At 40.8% G+C, this 17,171-nt stretch overlaps 1 protein-coding gene across 1 annotated transcript in view; it reads left to right on the top strand.

Moving 5' to 3' along the window:
- LOC134574776 (uncharacterized) overlaps nucleotides 1–17,171 on the top strand; it is a 58,409-nt gene that overhangs the window by 21,437 nt on the left and 19,801 nt on the right. Inside the window, exon 4 of the mRNA XM_063433859.1 lies at nucleotides 12,652–12,760. Within this exon, the coding sequence (XP_063289929.1) occupies nucleotides 12,652–12,760 (109 nt within the window). The remainder of the gene's footprint in view (nucleotides 1–12,651; nucleotides 12,761–17,171) is intronic.

Here is a 17,171-nt window from a genome sequence, read left to right as displayed (position 1 = left end):
CATACTTTGGAGAGAGTTCAGAGCAGGGCTATTAAACCAGTTAATGGATTGCAGGATAAACCTTACCAGGAAAGGTTAAAGAATCTTAACATGTTTAGCTTGGAGGAAAGACAAGACAGGGGGATATGATAGAAACATTTAAATACATAAAGGGAATCAACACAGTAAAGGAGGAGACTATTTAAAAGAAGAAAACTACCAAAACAAGAGGACATTGTCTTAAATTAGAGGGGACAAAGGTTTAAAAATAATTTCAGGAAGTATTTCTTTACAGAGAGGGTAGTGGACGCATGGAATAGCCTTTCAGCCAAATTGGTAGAGGTTAACACAGTGAGGGAGTTTAACCATGTGTGGGATAGGCATAAGGCTATGCTAGTTATAGAATAAGGCCAGGGACTAATTAAAGTATTTTGAAAATTGGGACTAGATGGGCCGAATGGTTCTTATCTGCCATCACATTCTCTGTTTCTTTGATATCAACTACACCTTGCCGGCGAGGCCCAAAGAAACTCAAAAGATTTTCCGTTGCTGTATTTATCATGCAGAGGGAGCTGTAATTTCAGATCAAATGCCATGGGTTATCTCAGTAATAGCACAAGTGAGTAAAATCAATTTTGAATCATGAGCAGGGATTTACTGAAGGGTAGCTATTAAGTACCTCTTAGCTTTTGTCCATTCTCAGAATTATCTTATTCTCTATTTTTGCTAGGATGTGCAATCTCCCCTTTCTTTTCATGTTATCACATAGATTACTCATAAGGGTATAGTTGACAAAAGTGGTCAAGATCCTGCCAATGACTTGAGCATGAGAAGGGACACTCTTAAGCTTATTTAGAGCTTAAAGGACCACTCCACTCTTCCAACCCACCCCCACCAAAAAATCCTCACAGTTTAGTAGATATACCCCCAATGAATACATACATGCGTATTTTTATGCATTTATTCATTGAGAGTATAGTCTAAAGTAGATTACAAAAGCTGCAGTTCTTGTGACTGCAGCCTCTGTAAGCCCTCCCCTATTTTCCTGGAAGAACTTTCAGTCTCTTCACAGGAAAATAACCAAGTGCGTGCATGTGTGCCGGCTCATGCACACTCGTACATCGTGATGTGCACGCGCACCCGCACCCCTCCGCTTGTGCACTGCTGATGCTGATCTGAGGTCTGTTAGGGAGGGAGGGGGAGGCAGGCACGCTCCAGTAGTGCATGCCACTTATCTTTGTTTAGGTAGATTTCTACCCTGTGTCTGTAGCATTTGTCTTTGCACTGTGTTTACCATATTATTATATGTTCTATTTTGATTGGTGTGTTTGTGAGATCCCTCAATTTTGGAAGCAGCATGTACACTACTTTATTTGTATATAATGTTTATCATTATTTATTTTTTCCGAAGTGCCCATATAGTGTCGCTAGGTGACTGGAGACAGTGAAATTAAACAATTTCAGCTTCACAAAATAGAGCACTGCAATGTTTTACCCTGGCATATAACAAAAAAGGTGATATGCTGTTCCACACTGACAGTACTGATTGGCTCTCTCATACCTCAATAAAAAATAAAATGACATGGGGTTCAGTGATACGCACCATTAGGCAGACAAGGCCTTGTGTTTTCTTTCTCCCATCCTGCACCCTATGTGCTGAGCACAGTGGAAACATAGCTGGATAGATGCTCGAGAAGTCCTACCCCTCCCTCAATCCAGTGTTTTATGGAGGAGAAGTGTATATAAGGTTTGAAGGGGGTCCCTAAGCCCCCAACCCCAATATAATACAATAGTGAAAGAAGAAGCCCAATTAGCAACACATATCTGTGGTAAACAGCCACTAGAGGAGGAGTTAAGTAAAAAAAAAAAAAACTGCAATAATTACCACTGCAGGGTTAAGGGTGATGGGAGTTGGCACTCAAACCACTTAAATGAGCTGAAGTGGTCTAGATGCCTACAGTGTCCCTTTAACCCTTTAAGGACCAAACTTCTGGAATAAAAGGGAATCATGACATGTCACACATGTCATGTGTCCTTAAGGGGTTAAGGGAGCTGAAATGGTCTGGGTGCCTATAGTGTCCTTTTAACCCCTTAAGGACGGCGGGCGTTCTATGCCGTTCTTAAGGCGCTGGCTCGAAACGAAAATGCAGTGTTTACATTACAGCCTAGTGATAACTTCACTGGCCACTCCTCATATGACTGTTAGAGATCCTTCCTGGGTCATGGCTGCCTAAAATGCATCCAAACATTCAGTGTCTCCACCCTCTGCATGCAACTTTCCTCATAGAGATTCATTGATTCAATTCATTTCTATGAGGAGATGTTGATTGGCCAGGGCTGTGTTTGAATTGTGCTGACTCGCCCCTGATATGCCTCTTTGTCAGTCTCAGCCAATCCTATGGGGAAGCATTGTGATTGGATCAGGCCACCACTTCTGATGATGTCAGAAGACAGCTTGTTTTTCTGAAACAAACAGCATGCAGATCTAAGCTTCAGGCTTGAATACAGTAAGATTTTGCTATATTTAGGGAGGTATGAGGGGCCCAGGGGGGCTAGAAGGTGGTTTTAACACTATGAGGTCAGAAATACGTGTTTGTGTTCCTGACCCTATAGTGATCCTTTAACCCCGTCCCTGCTGCCGTAATCACTGTACTGTACAGTATATATATTGTACAGTACTATATCAGTGATCACTGTGATCAGAGGGCTCTTTTAAAAAATAAAATAAAAACCCTTTCAGTACTGATCGCAGCTGCCTAAACTGTGATCAGTACATTTATTTTATGTTTTGTGGGTTTTTGAGGGTGGGTGGTAGGTGTTATGCAGGTAGATAATAGGTAATTACCCCCTTAGTTTTTTATTAGTTAGTTGATTTGTCCCCCTAGAATGGCATGTCGCTACTCAGCAGAGGAGGTGTATGCCATTATGGCAGGCAGTGCTAATGACACTCTACAGGACAGTGACACTATCCCTGCCTCTGACATTGAGCCTCTGAGTGAGACTTCAAGTGATGGTGCCACACTACCACCCACAAAAGGACGCTCAGAATGCCCAATGCCAAATGGGCGTTTCGCATTTACCAGGGGAAGGATAGCCATCTTGACCCACCAGGATGCCCTGATTCTGTGGGTATAGGTGGCAAGATTGTTTGGGATCTAATCCTTACCTTGTTAAATAAGGGATACAGGCTATGGGTGGATATTTACTATACCAGTATACAATTATTTAAAAATGTATATTCCTGTGGCACAGTGAGGAAGAATCGCAGGGGTTTCCACCAAACCCTGGCAAGAGGCACAAGTAGAAGTTTCTCTTAAGCTCTCTGCCAGCATGAGTTGCTTGCCCTTCGCTTCAGAGATAGGAAAGATGTATGCATGCTGTATACAATGCACAATGAATTTACAGTGCCAGTATCTGTGAGAGGTAGCACTGAGCATCCGGAAAAGCCGAAGTGCATTGTAGATCATAGCAAGTTTATGGGGGTAGTAGACGTGGCTGACCAATGCATACAGCCCTTTCTGATGACCCGAAAAACAAGGACCTGGTACAAGAAAATTGCAATCTACGTGAGCCAGATTGCAAATTTCAATGTCTATGTTCTCTTTCCTATAATTCATGCAAAGCCTTTTATCCTATATGCTATTTACTCAGCCCCCCAACCCCACTTTGGAATCAGGAGATCTCCAAAGACTTTGTGGCAAACACTTCCCTTTCCAAATCCTACCCACCCCCCCCCACCCCAAAAAAGCTCCCCAAAGATAGTGCCGTGTTTGCTACAAGAAAGGAGTCCGAAAGGACTCCAGTTATTATTGCCCAACCTGCCCATCTCTACCCGCCCTCTGCATAACAGACTGTTTCAAAGTCTACCATACAGAGCTGAACTTGAATTAAATCACTCTGTATGGGAGTTTGGCAATTTGTTTGCTTGATTTCCCTGGATTTTTGACCTCGACATGTCCTGACTACTACTTTTTTAGCTGCCTGTACCGACCTATTGACTTATTTTACGGACTACTCTGACTTCTGGATTCCCCTGACCTTGGCCTGTCCCTCTTTACGCTAGCCATTCTAAAGTGGCTACACCAAACAACTCAAAGTACTACATTTGTAGTACTAGAAATGTGATTCACCCCCCCCCCCCCCAAAAAAAAAAACTCTAATCACAGGGTTAATGCTGTGATTATCACTGAAAGGGTTAATAAAATTGCTATTATTTTTTTTTTTAAACTTCTCAAACTTTTCACACAGTAACCCTCGGTGTGAGATCAAAGATCTCTCTGCTTTCAGATCAAAGTGTATGTGGGGATACTGTTCTATTCCTGTGATATAATAAAAACCAGGAAAAATGGTACATGTGGGTACTGTTATATTCAGAAGACAGTGTTAAATCAAAATACTGAGGCTTTATTGCACTAACTAATATCAGGATATTGACATTTCCTGATATTAACATCTCATATTATGCCATTTGTTATACTCTGGGTTGTCTACTTTTAAGAATGGTATGCCATAATGGTGGAAATGTTATTACCCAGGCAGCCATACTCTCTGAAAAGCCACATAGGCCCAGAAAATCACTTTGTCAAACTTACAAGCTGAAAGGGCATCTAATATATTTCGCCCTGTGACTTATCAAAATAAATCTGAAATAATGGTACGTGGGGATATTGTTATTTTCATGAAACAATGTATAATCAAAATACCGAGGCTCTAGTGCACTAACTAATATCAGGATTATGACATTTCCTGTGAAAATGCAATTCATGTGTGTAAAAAGACAAATATAAAAGTAGAAATCTCTACATGTCCTGCATTTCTGTTGAAATGGCTAGACCAAACATCTCAAATTATGCCATTTGGAATACTCTGGGTTGCCTACTTTTGAAAATGGTATGCCATAACGGTAGAAATGTTATTACACAGGCTGCCATACTCTGTCAAAGGCGAGATAGGCCCAGGAAATCACTTTGCCAAATTTCAGTGTGTTAAAACATAAATGTACAAGCTGTATATTTGACCCTGTAACTTTCCAAAACCCCATATAGATGGGGGAACTGTTGTGCTCGTGGGACATCACTAAACAAAACTAGGAGTCTTTCATAGCAGTAAAATATATAATGACAATGATATTATCAGTGACTGTACAGTTTTTATGTGAAAGATGCAAAATATAATCAATCTGAACACTAACTTTGGCTAGGGTTTATGCCCACGTAGCTAATACAAAAGACTGGGCATACCCAATTTTTAATACCCTGTGATGTCTACTTTTTCAAATGGTATGCCATGATAGGGGTAATTTTCATTTCTTGACTGCTATACAGTCTCAAAGGCAGCCTAGGCACAGCAAACTAATATGACAAATTTCTATGTCGAAAAAAGATAAATGGACATGCCGTATACTTGACCCTGTAACTTTCCAAAACCTCATAAAACCTGTACATGGGGGTTACTGTTTTACTCGTGAGACATTTCTGAATACAAATATGTATGTTTTATTGCAGTAAAACCAAGCAGTATTCTGATATTAACAGTTAAATTTCCAAGCAGAACTTGAAAAATAACAAAATTTCTTAATTTTTCAAACTTGTTTAGATTTTATTCATATGATATGGAGTTCCATATATGAATGTTTGATATGAAATGAAAGCTCTGTTTCTCCTGAACAAAATCATATATAATAAGTAAGGGTGAACTTAGTATGAAAGAGGTAAATTATTGTTGAACAGACATGTAGTCAAATTCTGTTATTTGTTTACATTTTGTTTTGATCACAACTAATACATGTGGCTCAGTCCTTAAGGGGTTAAATAGGCTTATGACTTATGTGATTATTTATTAAGGCAAAGAAAAGTTTTTTTTATAGTAAGAGCAATAAGGATATGGAATTCTTTGCCTGAAGAGGTGGTTTTTTCAGAGTCTATGCAGATGTTTAAACTGCAATTGGATAAATACTTGCAAAAACATAACATACAGGGTGTAACGGACCGTTTCAGCACACAAGGGGTTAAAATCCATTTAGGCGATATTCCCCTTTCAGACATAAAGGCAGCTTCAGTAAAACACCAACCTCCCAAACTGGATACAAGGGAATGCACCAAACTCCCGAACTGCATACAAGGGAATAAGGTAGCACTCCAAACTCCCGAACTGCATACAAGGGAATAAGGTAGCACTCCAAACTCCTGAACCGGAACCTCACGAATAGCTGCTAGCAGACGAACAGGAAAAGCTCCCAAGCGGCTTGCAATCCTGGCAATCAGTCTCTGACATGGCTCCGTGTTGTAGGTCAAGCAGTGGTCTGGTTTATTATCGGCTACCTGCCCAGTATTTATGCAGGTCTCCCACTTGGTGGACACTCACCTAGGGGACCAAATGGGAGACTGTAACAAAATACAGACAGGTATCAATTTAGGACATACAGTCACAAGACTTTCCCACAATGCATATTGGCTTCCTCCCTTCTGCCCTGGAGATAATTGAGAAGTAATTCAATTATCTCCCAGGACATAGGCAAATCGCCATTATGCACATGGTGAGCACAAAAGCATTAAAACACTTTAAAATACACAAAGTCATATTTTATACATAAAACACAGACATGTCACACATCCCCAGATAGCTGGGATCTGAGCGCACAAAACTACCGAATAGCGCTCAGATCCTATTTACACAGTTCAATTGCCATGGAGCCAAAGTCTTTAATTACACGAATAGGCTCCGTGGCATAGCTATCTGGGTTAACACATTCACATAACCAAAGTACCGGATGAACATGTATTCGTTAGATCTGTACGAATAAGAACCAGGCGGCGGACGGCTCAGCGGTGTTCGTGCAAATAACTGTCCGTTTTTAGTTCTGTAGTTTAAGCGCCGAACACCGCTGGCCGTATGGGACTTTTAAAATGGCCGCCGCCACGTGTTCGGTAAACGAACAAAGACCACCCTGCATTCTTCAATTAAGCTGCGGTTAACTGCAGCTTCAGGGCAGTCAATTGGCGGCACACTCCAGCTCCCGGGTGGTCGCTCCTTCCGCAGTTTGTTCGGTAGATAAAATCTACCGAACACCCCGGCAGAAAGGCACGAATAAGCCTTTCTGCAGGGAAAATAAAGTCTTTTAAAGTCTGGTCCATAGTCCAAAGGCAGCAGGCGGGCAACCAGGCTTCTCCAATGCAATGTGGCGAGATTGCTCTCATCACACGGGGATATAATTTCTAATTAGTGGGGTAATAGCTGCTTGATCCAAGGAGATATCTGACTGCTATTTTGGGGTCAAAAAGGAATTTTTTCTTAGTTTGTTGCAAAATTGGAAGTGCTTCAGACTGGGTTTTTTGCCTTCTTTTGGATCAACAGCAAAAACATATGTGAGGAAGGCTGAACTTGATGGACGCAAGTCTCTTTTCAGCTATGTAACTATGTAACTATGATTGGTCTGTGTCATTCCTGCAATGTCACATAAATGATGCAGGTAGGCGTGCATCAGAAATGACGCTAGGGAGGAAACTAAAAGGGGACTCTAGTTTGGCTCCGCACTGGGGTGACTTAATCCCACAGTGTCTGGGTAACTCTGTGGCTAGGCTACCATTATTGGCAATAAGAAAGGTATCCGAAGTCAGAGTGATCACACAGTTTTTTCTGACTATGGATTGGTAGGTTAACAAGATTCCCACTGGGGCAAGAGATGCGCCTTTGTATATGGAGCAAAATTCAACCTAGTAACTCTAGGTTTCAGTCCTACCTGGTCCCGGGAAATCGAAGAAAAGGCGACCTGCTCTCTCGGTTATATTAGGAAGGTTCACATCATGATTGCTTGCCTGGTTTGACATGGATAAGTCCGTTTACCGCATGTTGGTTGTCCGACCCGAGCTGGGGTGGCAACCTGGTGAGCTTCACCCAGTAGCTTTTGGACCGGCATGGGTCGACCGCTTACAGTTAGTGGATGTTACGATGACCTGGTTGCGCTTGTGGCCATGGAGGGGCCATTCCGTGAGATGGGGCAGTGGTGGTGATCCCCCCCCTTACTCTTCCCCCCTTTTTTATATTCCTCCGCTCCTTCTCTTTCTCTTCCTCTTTTCAACATTTTATCTGTACAACTTACCTTACATCTCTAAAATTGATAAATGGATGCTATAGTTCAGACTCAGTTGTCCGGCTGATTATTTACCATGGGGTTAAGGAAATTGGGTCTGAACACAGCACTGATACTTTAAGTGCATTTTAGTGCTATGTCATCTCTTGCATGGGACATATTTTATTGTTAGTGTCATGATATTTGGCAACAGCTTACCCTCGTGTATATCAGCATTAGTGATGTCGCGAACATAAAATTTTCCGTTCGCGAACGGCGAACGCGTACTTCCACAAATGTTCGCGAACGGGCAAACCCGGCGAACCGCCATAGACTTCAATAGGCAGGCGAATTTTAAAACCCACAGGGACTTTTTCTGGCCACAATAGTGATGGAAAAGTTGTTTCAAGGGGATTAATACCTGGACTGTGGCATGCTGGAGGGGGATCCATGGCAAAACTCCCATGGAAAATTACATAGTTGATGTAGAGTCTGGTTTTAATCCATAAAGGGCATAAATCACCTAACATTCCTAAATTGTTTGGAATAACGTGCTTTAAAACATCAGGTATGATGTTGTATCGATCAGGTAGTGTAAGGGTTACGCCCGCTTCACAGTGACAGACCAAACTCCCCTTTTAACGCACTGCAAATAACCGCAAACAGTCCATTTGCACAACCGCAAACTCCCCATTTGCACAAGGTTGGATACCAAGCTAGCCATGTCCCGTTCCTTGTCCTCACTGATGTCATTGAAGGTCTCTTCCTCCACCTAGCCACGTACAACACCAAGGGTCCCCGAAAGGTGACAACAAGCCCCCTGTATTTTTTAATTTTTTTTTAAATGTACACTACTGTTACACCAGATATGAGTTGCACTGGTGTGACACTGTGCCCTGGCAGGCCCTGAAACGCACACGTGTGAAGGAAACTCACTGCTATTATTTCACAGTCAAATTTCTAGTTTTTTTTTTTTTAATGTACACTACTGTTACACCAGATATGAGTTGCACTGGTGTGACACTGTGCCCTGGCAGGCCCTGAAATGCACACGTGTGAAGGAAACTGACTGCTATTATATTACAGTCAAAAAAGTTTTTTTTTTTTTAAATGCAAGCTATTGTGCCCCCAAAACGTTCGTGTGTGGGGGTGCTGGAATGACGTGGGCCAATGGGAGCCTGAATCAATTTTTGGCCCCCACTGCCCCTTTAAGAGCGAGCTTGTGACTCGAGCCGTGCTTCTAGTGCCAGGCGGGCCAGAAGAGGAGATCAAGCCGCATGCGGCTCGTGTGGAGGCAGGAGTGATCCAGCCACGCGCGACTCAAGCTTAGGAGCCAGGTCGGTCCCAGGATAAGGTAAATACAGCCACAACCACTTATCCCAATCACACACCTTTCCTAACGTCCTATCCCATTAAAAGCATATTACCGCGTATTTAATAAAACAGATAGACCCCCTACTTCATCCAGGTTACCGATCGATGGTTCGATATTCTGAGCCCTCTCTGATTTACTGTACACGACTATTCGATATTCCCACAAATTGTATATAGCATTTTATGTTTGTTTGAGACCACCTTAAAAATATTGGATATCGCTAAAAATCATGATCACTATATACTTTCTCTACAAACCTCTAAAACGAACCAAACTACTCATCCATCCGCTATACCACTTTATCCCACCTAGAACTAGTGCCCAGTTAAAATACTTGACTCTTACTTACCCACACTCAGTCATGCCACACACATTTCACCACTACTCTCACTGAATCCCTCTGACTACGGCTAAATTCATCTTCTACATCAGAACACTACTCCTAAGATCTGGTTGTATCCATGTCTCGGGTCTTTCATTTAGAATAGGGGCAGCTTCGGTCTCCTTCAACACTGACACTCCAGTGCATATTATTAAAAGATTGGGCAGATGGAAATCCTCAGTCTACAACCGATATATTCCTCGTCCCGAGAAAGAAATGAGGAAAGCTTTTAAAAGTTTGGCTTTGTAAATTTGATGCAATAAGTGTGTTTTTCTTTAATACCTTTTCACCCTCTTTGCATGAACCCGATTTACATATATTACTAATATGTTTCTGAACATATATATTATATTATTCACTCACTCACTCACTCACTCTCTGGGCCGGCCTAAGACATCATGCTGCCTAGGTCCAACGATAAATGACTATGGGGGATAATGTATAATAAACACAGGTTACTGACTATGGGGGGGATAATGTATAATAAACACAGGTTACTGGCTATGGGGGATAATGTATAATAAACACAGGTTACTGGCTATGGGGGGTATAATGTATAATAAACACAGGTTACTGGCTATGGGAGGGATAATGTATAATAAACACAGGTTACTGGCTATGGGAGGGATAATGTATAATAAACACAGGTTACTGGCTATGGGGGGATAATGTATAATAAACACAGGTTACTGGCTATGGGGGGATAATGTATAATAAACACAGGTTACTGGCTATGGGGGGGATAATGTATAATAAACACAGGTTACTGGCTATGGGGGGATAATGTATAAAAAAACACAGGTTACTGGCTATGGGAGGGATAATGTATAATAAAAACAGGTTACTGGCTATGTGGGGGGCTAATGTATAATAAACACAGGTTACTGGCTATGGGGGGATAATGTATAATAAACACAGGTTACTGGCTATGGAGGGATAATGTATAATAAACACAGGTTACTGGCTATGAGAGGATAATGTATAATAAACACAGGTTACTGGCTATGGGGGGATAATGTATAAAAGACACAGGTTACTGGCTATGGGGAGGATAATGAATAATAAACACAGGTTACTGGCTATGGGGGGATAATGTATAATAAACACAGGTTACTGGTTGTGGGGGGATAATGTATAATAAACATAGGTTACTGGTTGTGGGGGGATAATGTATAATAAACACAGGTTACTGGCTATGGGGGAGATAATGTATAATAAGCACAGGTTACTGGCTATGAGGGGATAATGTATAATAAACACAGGTTACTGGCTATGGGAGGATAATGTATAATAAACACAGGTTACTGGCTATGGGGGGATAATGTATAATAAACACAGGTTACTGGCTATGGGGGGATAATGTATAATAAACATAGGTTACTGGTTGTGGGGGTATAATGTATAATAAACACAGGCTACTGGTTGTGGGGGGATAATGTATAATAAACACAGGTTACTGGCTATGGGGGAGATAATGTATAATAAGCACAGGTTACTGGCTATGGGAGGATAATGTATAATAAACACAGGTTACTGACAATGGGGGGATAATGTATAATAAACGCAGGTTACTGGTTGTGGGGGATAATTTATCATAAACACAGGTTACTGGTTGTGGGGAGATAATGTATAATAAACACAGGTTACTGGCTATGGGGGAGATAATGTATCATAAGCACAGGTTACTGGCTATGGGGGGGATAATGTATAATAAACACAGGTTACTGGCTATGGGAGGATAATGTATAATAAACACAGGTTACTGGCTATGGGAGGATAATGTATAATAAACACAGGTTACTAGCTATGGCAGGATAATGTATAATAAACACAGGTTATTGGCTATGGGGGATAATGTATAATAAACACAGGTTACTGGCTATGGAGGATAATGTATAAACACAAACACAAAAAAAAATAATAATAATACAAAAAAAAAGAAAAAAAAAGAATGCAGCTTCAGAATTAATCTAAATTGTATGCTGTCTAGGAGGTGGGAGGGTCTGGGAGGGAGGGTCTGCTGCTAATTGGCTGGAATGTGTCTGCTGACTGTGAGGTACAGGGTCAAAGTTTACTCAATGATGACGAATAGGGGGCGGACCGAACATCGCACATGTTCGCCGTCCGTGGCGAACGTGAACATGCTATGTTCGCCGGGAACTACTCGCCGGCGAACCGTTCGGGACATCACTAATCAGTATGTTACACGCATAATTGTATTCTTTACATCCTGTTTAAGCTATCATTTTTCTTGGCTGTTTGCCTACCTCGCTTTAAACAACTCAAATTCTTTACATAATGATTGCAACAAAAAATAAAATGAAATGATGCTAGGAGTTTCAGCATCACAAAATGGTGAAGGTTTGGAGCAACCAGCAACCAAAAATGATGCCAGACCTAGAAAGTACCATGAGAAGCTGAAAACAGCAAAGACGTTTAAGAGTTTTTGGCAGTTTTTTCAAACTCTGCACTCACTTCTAGAAAATGGAACTTCTGACTTAGCTCAGTATGTACATAAATCAACGTATTAACCATGATAGCAAATAGCACACATCTCTTGACTGACTTCCAAGTGTAACTCACATAGCTGCAGTGACACTCAACTCTCTAACTACTAACAGCATATTTAATCTGCCTTTATCGTTTGTTCTCAATAAGCAAATTAGCATATTCATGAATAGCCATTAACCCCTTAAGGACCAAACTTCTGGAATAAAATGGAATCATGACATGTCACACATGTCATGTGTCCTTAAGGGGTTAAAGGACATTGGTTCCTAAAAATTCTGATATTTATTTTTGTGTTAGATGACTGTTCTATAATATATGCATATTATATTTCAACAGGATTCCATGTGGATGATGAGACAGGAGGCTCGGGCTCTGTACAGATCACATGGGGATGTTATAAGAAGACAGAGAACGCTTCAGAACTTAGTCAAACACTATGACCAAGGTATAAAAAAATAGTACTGAAATAACACACAATGTAGTAGTTGTTATAAAACTTTAATCTAAATTCATCAACAGATAAAAGATAATAAGAAAATATATATTTAATTGTTTTAAATTATGTTACCACATCATTTTTTTAATGTAAACTACTGAGATATTTATAAAAAAAAAAAAAAAGGGAAACAAGTTCCCTCTAATTCAATTCCGTTCAGCCTAGGTTTCAGCAGCCACTCCACCTACTGAGAATATCATGCTTGATGATCCAAATCTAATCCAATGCTTCTCACAGAAGCATTGGGGACCTATGATGCATGCATGGCAGTCACAATCACTGCACTCCATGTATGCAATGTTTCTTTGAGAAGAGCAATGGACGCATTTGGGGCCATCATGTGGTGTTTGACAGCTACTAGAAGTGTAGTTTAGGCAAATTATCAACAGAAATGGTTATGTTTTTACATTACCAGACAAAAAGGGACAGCTTCTATTGCACAAAAACTGCTTAATTAAGATGACGTGGTTTTGTTGCTTTGAATAGGCCTATTAGGAGAATTATTCCCTCATCTAAGTCTCAGTTAATTACATTTAAATGTATCTTTTCATGCCATTATTATATTTATAAATCAATTATTATTTATTATATGTAGCTTAAATCATATATATATATATATATATATATATATATATATATATATATATATATATATATATATATATATATATATATATATATATATTCAAATACCAGGAAACTAGAAAAAGGAGAAAAGGTGATAATAAAACCTTTTATAAAAAAAAAGAGAAATCCAATCATAAAACTTAGCTTTTATTAATTTCCAATATTTTTATAAAAAGTGTAAACCTTTAAATAGAAAAGTCCCTGCATAAGTGAGACTAAAAAAACGGTAGTCATAAATGAAAATCAAATTTGGAAAATAAATTATTTTGCAGGGACTTTTCTATATTTAAAGGGTTTTGTTATCACCTTTCCTCCGTTTTTTTTTAGTTTCCTGGTATTTGAATGTTCATTTTAGGGGTTATCTCCCAAATTTCTATAGACTAACCTGACACACTCTCCCTTAATATTTTGTTTATACTAATATATGTGAAGGCTTGGCCTGCAGTTGTGGGAGGGGCATGGTCCCCTATTCAAGCCCACTACTCACCTCCACTTGTCCCGTTCATTCCTTAGCGTTGCTTGACCCCACCCTGCTCTTCCTTTTTTATACTTTTCTTTATTCCTTACTGGGTGGGCCCTCTTTATTTACAGGCCTACTGCTACGTCGGTTCCGGCACACCTCAACCGACTTTTCCTCTTCTTACACCTTGCTACACCTTCATACTCTCCTTACACTCTTGCCTCTGCTTTTTTATTCCCCTATCACAAATATATATATATATACACGTTTCTAGTTCAGACATTCCTACCATAAAAGTAACAGTGGCGTTTAGCTTGGTATAGTTAGTTGTCTTCTGGCAAATGGGGATGAGTTGACTTGTAGTTTTTCCTTGTTGAATTATAATGTATTTAGATTACACTGCTCTCCCTTCAACACCATATTAACATCTCAATGCAACATTTTTATACTTAGAGACATCTTTACTGAGTATGCTAACAATGTTACCTAATTAGAAATGTTTTAGTTTTGATAAAAAAAGAGAGAAACTCCTGAAAGTTCATCACTACAGATTTCTGTTAGTCTAATTACAGCATTAAATAAAACATTGAAAATCACCTATAACTTGTGTTGCTTCAAGCCATAATTAGTTTTATTTCAAATGCCATTTAAAGCTTTAGCATATTGCATCTCAATCTAATTTGAAGGAAAAATGGAAACATTGCTGATTGACAGATGCAAAAGACAGATAAGAATAAATAACAGGGAACCGAGATGGAACGGAACACTCGGTTCCAGGACAGGATGGTGTAGATTGCTACATTTAATTCAGACCTATTAAAAACAGATTTGTTAAACATAGGGAATAAGAAAACATTACATTCAAAATCCTAAGAAGAGACAGTTCCCCATTACAATCAGGACCGCCATCAGGGCATGGCAACCATGGCGATTGTCATGGGTCCGGTGGTCCTGGGGGTCCTGCAGTAACAGGTAGCCGTGGGGCCCGCACCATGCTACTGGACCACCGGGGAATGTGATCTCACCCCTACCTGGACAGAGGTAAGACACAGGGAGGGGGGAAGAAAACAAAATGTATAATAATAATAATAAAAAAACAAAATAAATAATAATAATAATGTAGGCTCTCCCCCCCCCCCCCCCCCCCACATTATGCATTTTACACACTATACTACAACATTTAAACACACTAGACACTATACTACAACATTTACACACACTACATCCTTACACAAACACACTCTGTAGTCACTACACCCTTACACAAACACACACTATGAAGTCACTACACACACTACAACCACTACACAAACATGCATTCTTCATTCACTACATACACTACATCCTTACACAAACACACACTCTGCAGTCACTACACACTACACCCTTACACAAACACACACTCTGCAGTCACTACACACACTACAACCACTACACAAACACACACTCTGCAGTCACTACACACACTACAACCACTACACAAACACACACTCTGCAGTCACTACACACACCACATCTTTACACAAACACACACTCTTCAGTCACACACTACACCATTACACAAACACACCCTGCATTCACCACACACACTACAATCACTACACAAAACGCACTCTTCATTCACTACATACACTACATCCTTACACAAACACACACTCTGCAGTCACTACACATACTACACATCTACACAAACACACACTCTAATTTTACTATACCACACTACAACCACTACACAAACACACACTCTGCAGTCACTACACACACTACATCCTTACACACACACACACACACTCTTCAGTCACTATACACACACTCAGGGCCGCCATCAGGGGGTGACAACCATGATGGTTGTCACGGGCCCGGCGGTCCTGGGGGGCCGGGAACCGCGACCTTCTGAGCGTTGCCATGGCACACAGGCCGTGGGTCTCACGCTGCACACAGGCCGTGGGTCTCACGAGAGTTATTAGAAGAGAAGAGTAAAGGCAGTGTGCTGGGCCCCCTCTACGGTAACAGGGAGCCAGGGGGCCCCCCATGCCACCGGACCACCAGGGAATGAATCTCCCCCCTCCCTGGACACAGGTAAGCAGGGAAGGGGGAATAACATTTAATTAAATTTAATAGAAAATTACTGTGAAAATGCCCCTTCCTCCCCCTCCCCCTCACCCAGATTGCACATTTACACACACACTCTGCATACACAACACAACACACACACTGCATACACTAACACAACACACACACTACATACACTAATACAACACACACACTCTGCATACACTAACACAACACACACTCAGCATACACTAACACAACACAACACACACACAGCATACACTAATACAACACACACTCTGCATACACTAATACAACACACACACTCTGCATACACTAACACAACACACTCTGCATACACTAACACAAGACACACTCTGCATACGCTAACACAACACACACTCTGCATACACTAACACAACACACATACTCTGCATACACTAACACAACACACACGCTGCATACACTAACACAACACACACGCTGCATACACTAACACAACACACTCTGCATACACTAACACACACTGCATACACTGATACAACACACACACTCTGCATACACTAACACAACACACACTGCAGATGGAAGGGGGGAGAATGGAGGGGGGGCAGACCTTGTGCTTTGTCAGGGACCCCAACATTTTGGATGGCGGCCCTGCACACACTACACCATTACACAAACACACTCTTCATTCACTACATACACAACATTCTTACACAAACACACTACACCCTTACACAAACACACACTATGCAGTTACTATACCACACTACAACCACTACACAAACACACACTCTGCAGTCACTGCACACATTACATCCGTATACAAACATGCACTCTGCATTCACTACACACACTACATCCTTACACAAACATGCACTCTTCATTCACTACATACACTACATCCTTACACTAACACACACTCTGCAGTCACTACACACACTACACCCTTACACAAACACACACTCTGCAGTCACTATACCACACTACAACCACTACACAAACATACACTCTTCATTCACTACATACACTACATCCTTAAACAAACACACTCTGCAGTCACTACACACACTACATTCTTACACAAACACGCACTCTGCAGTCACTACACACACTACATCTTTACTCAAGCACACACTCTGCAGTCACTATACACAAACTACATCCTTACACAAGCACACACTCTGCATCTAATACACACAAACACTACATACATTA

Source organism: Pelobates fuscus, chromosome 10, assembly GCF_036172605.1.
Source record: "Pelobates fuscus isolate aPelFus1 chromosome 10, aPelFus1.pri, whole genome shotgun sequence".
NCBI lineage: Eukaryota > Metazoa > Chordata > Amphibia > Anura > Pelobatidae > Pelobates > Pelobates fuscus.
The sequence above is the reverse complement of the archived record's forward strand: the minus strand, read 5'-3'. Positions and strand labels throughout refer to the sequence as shown.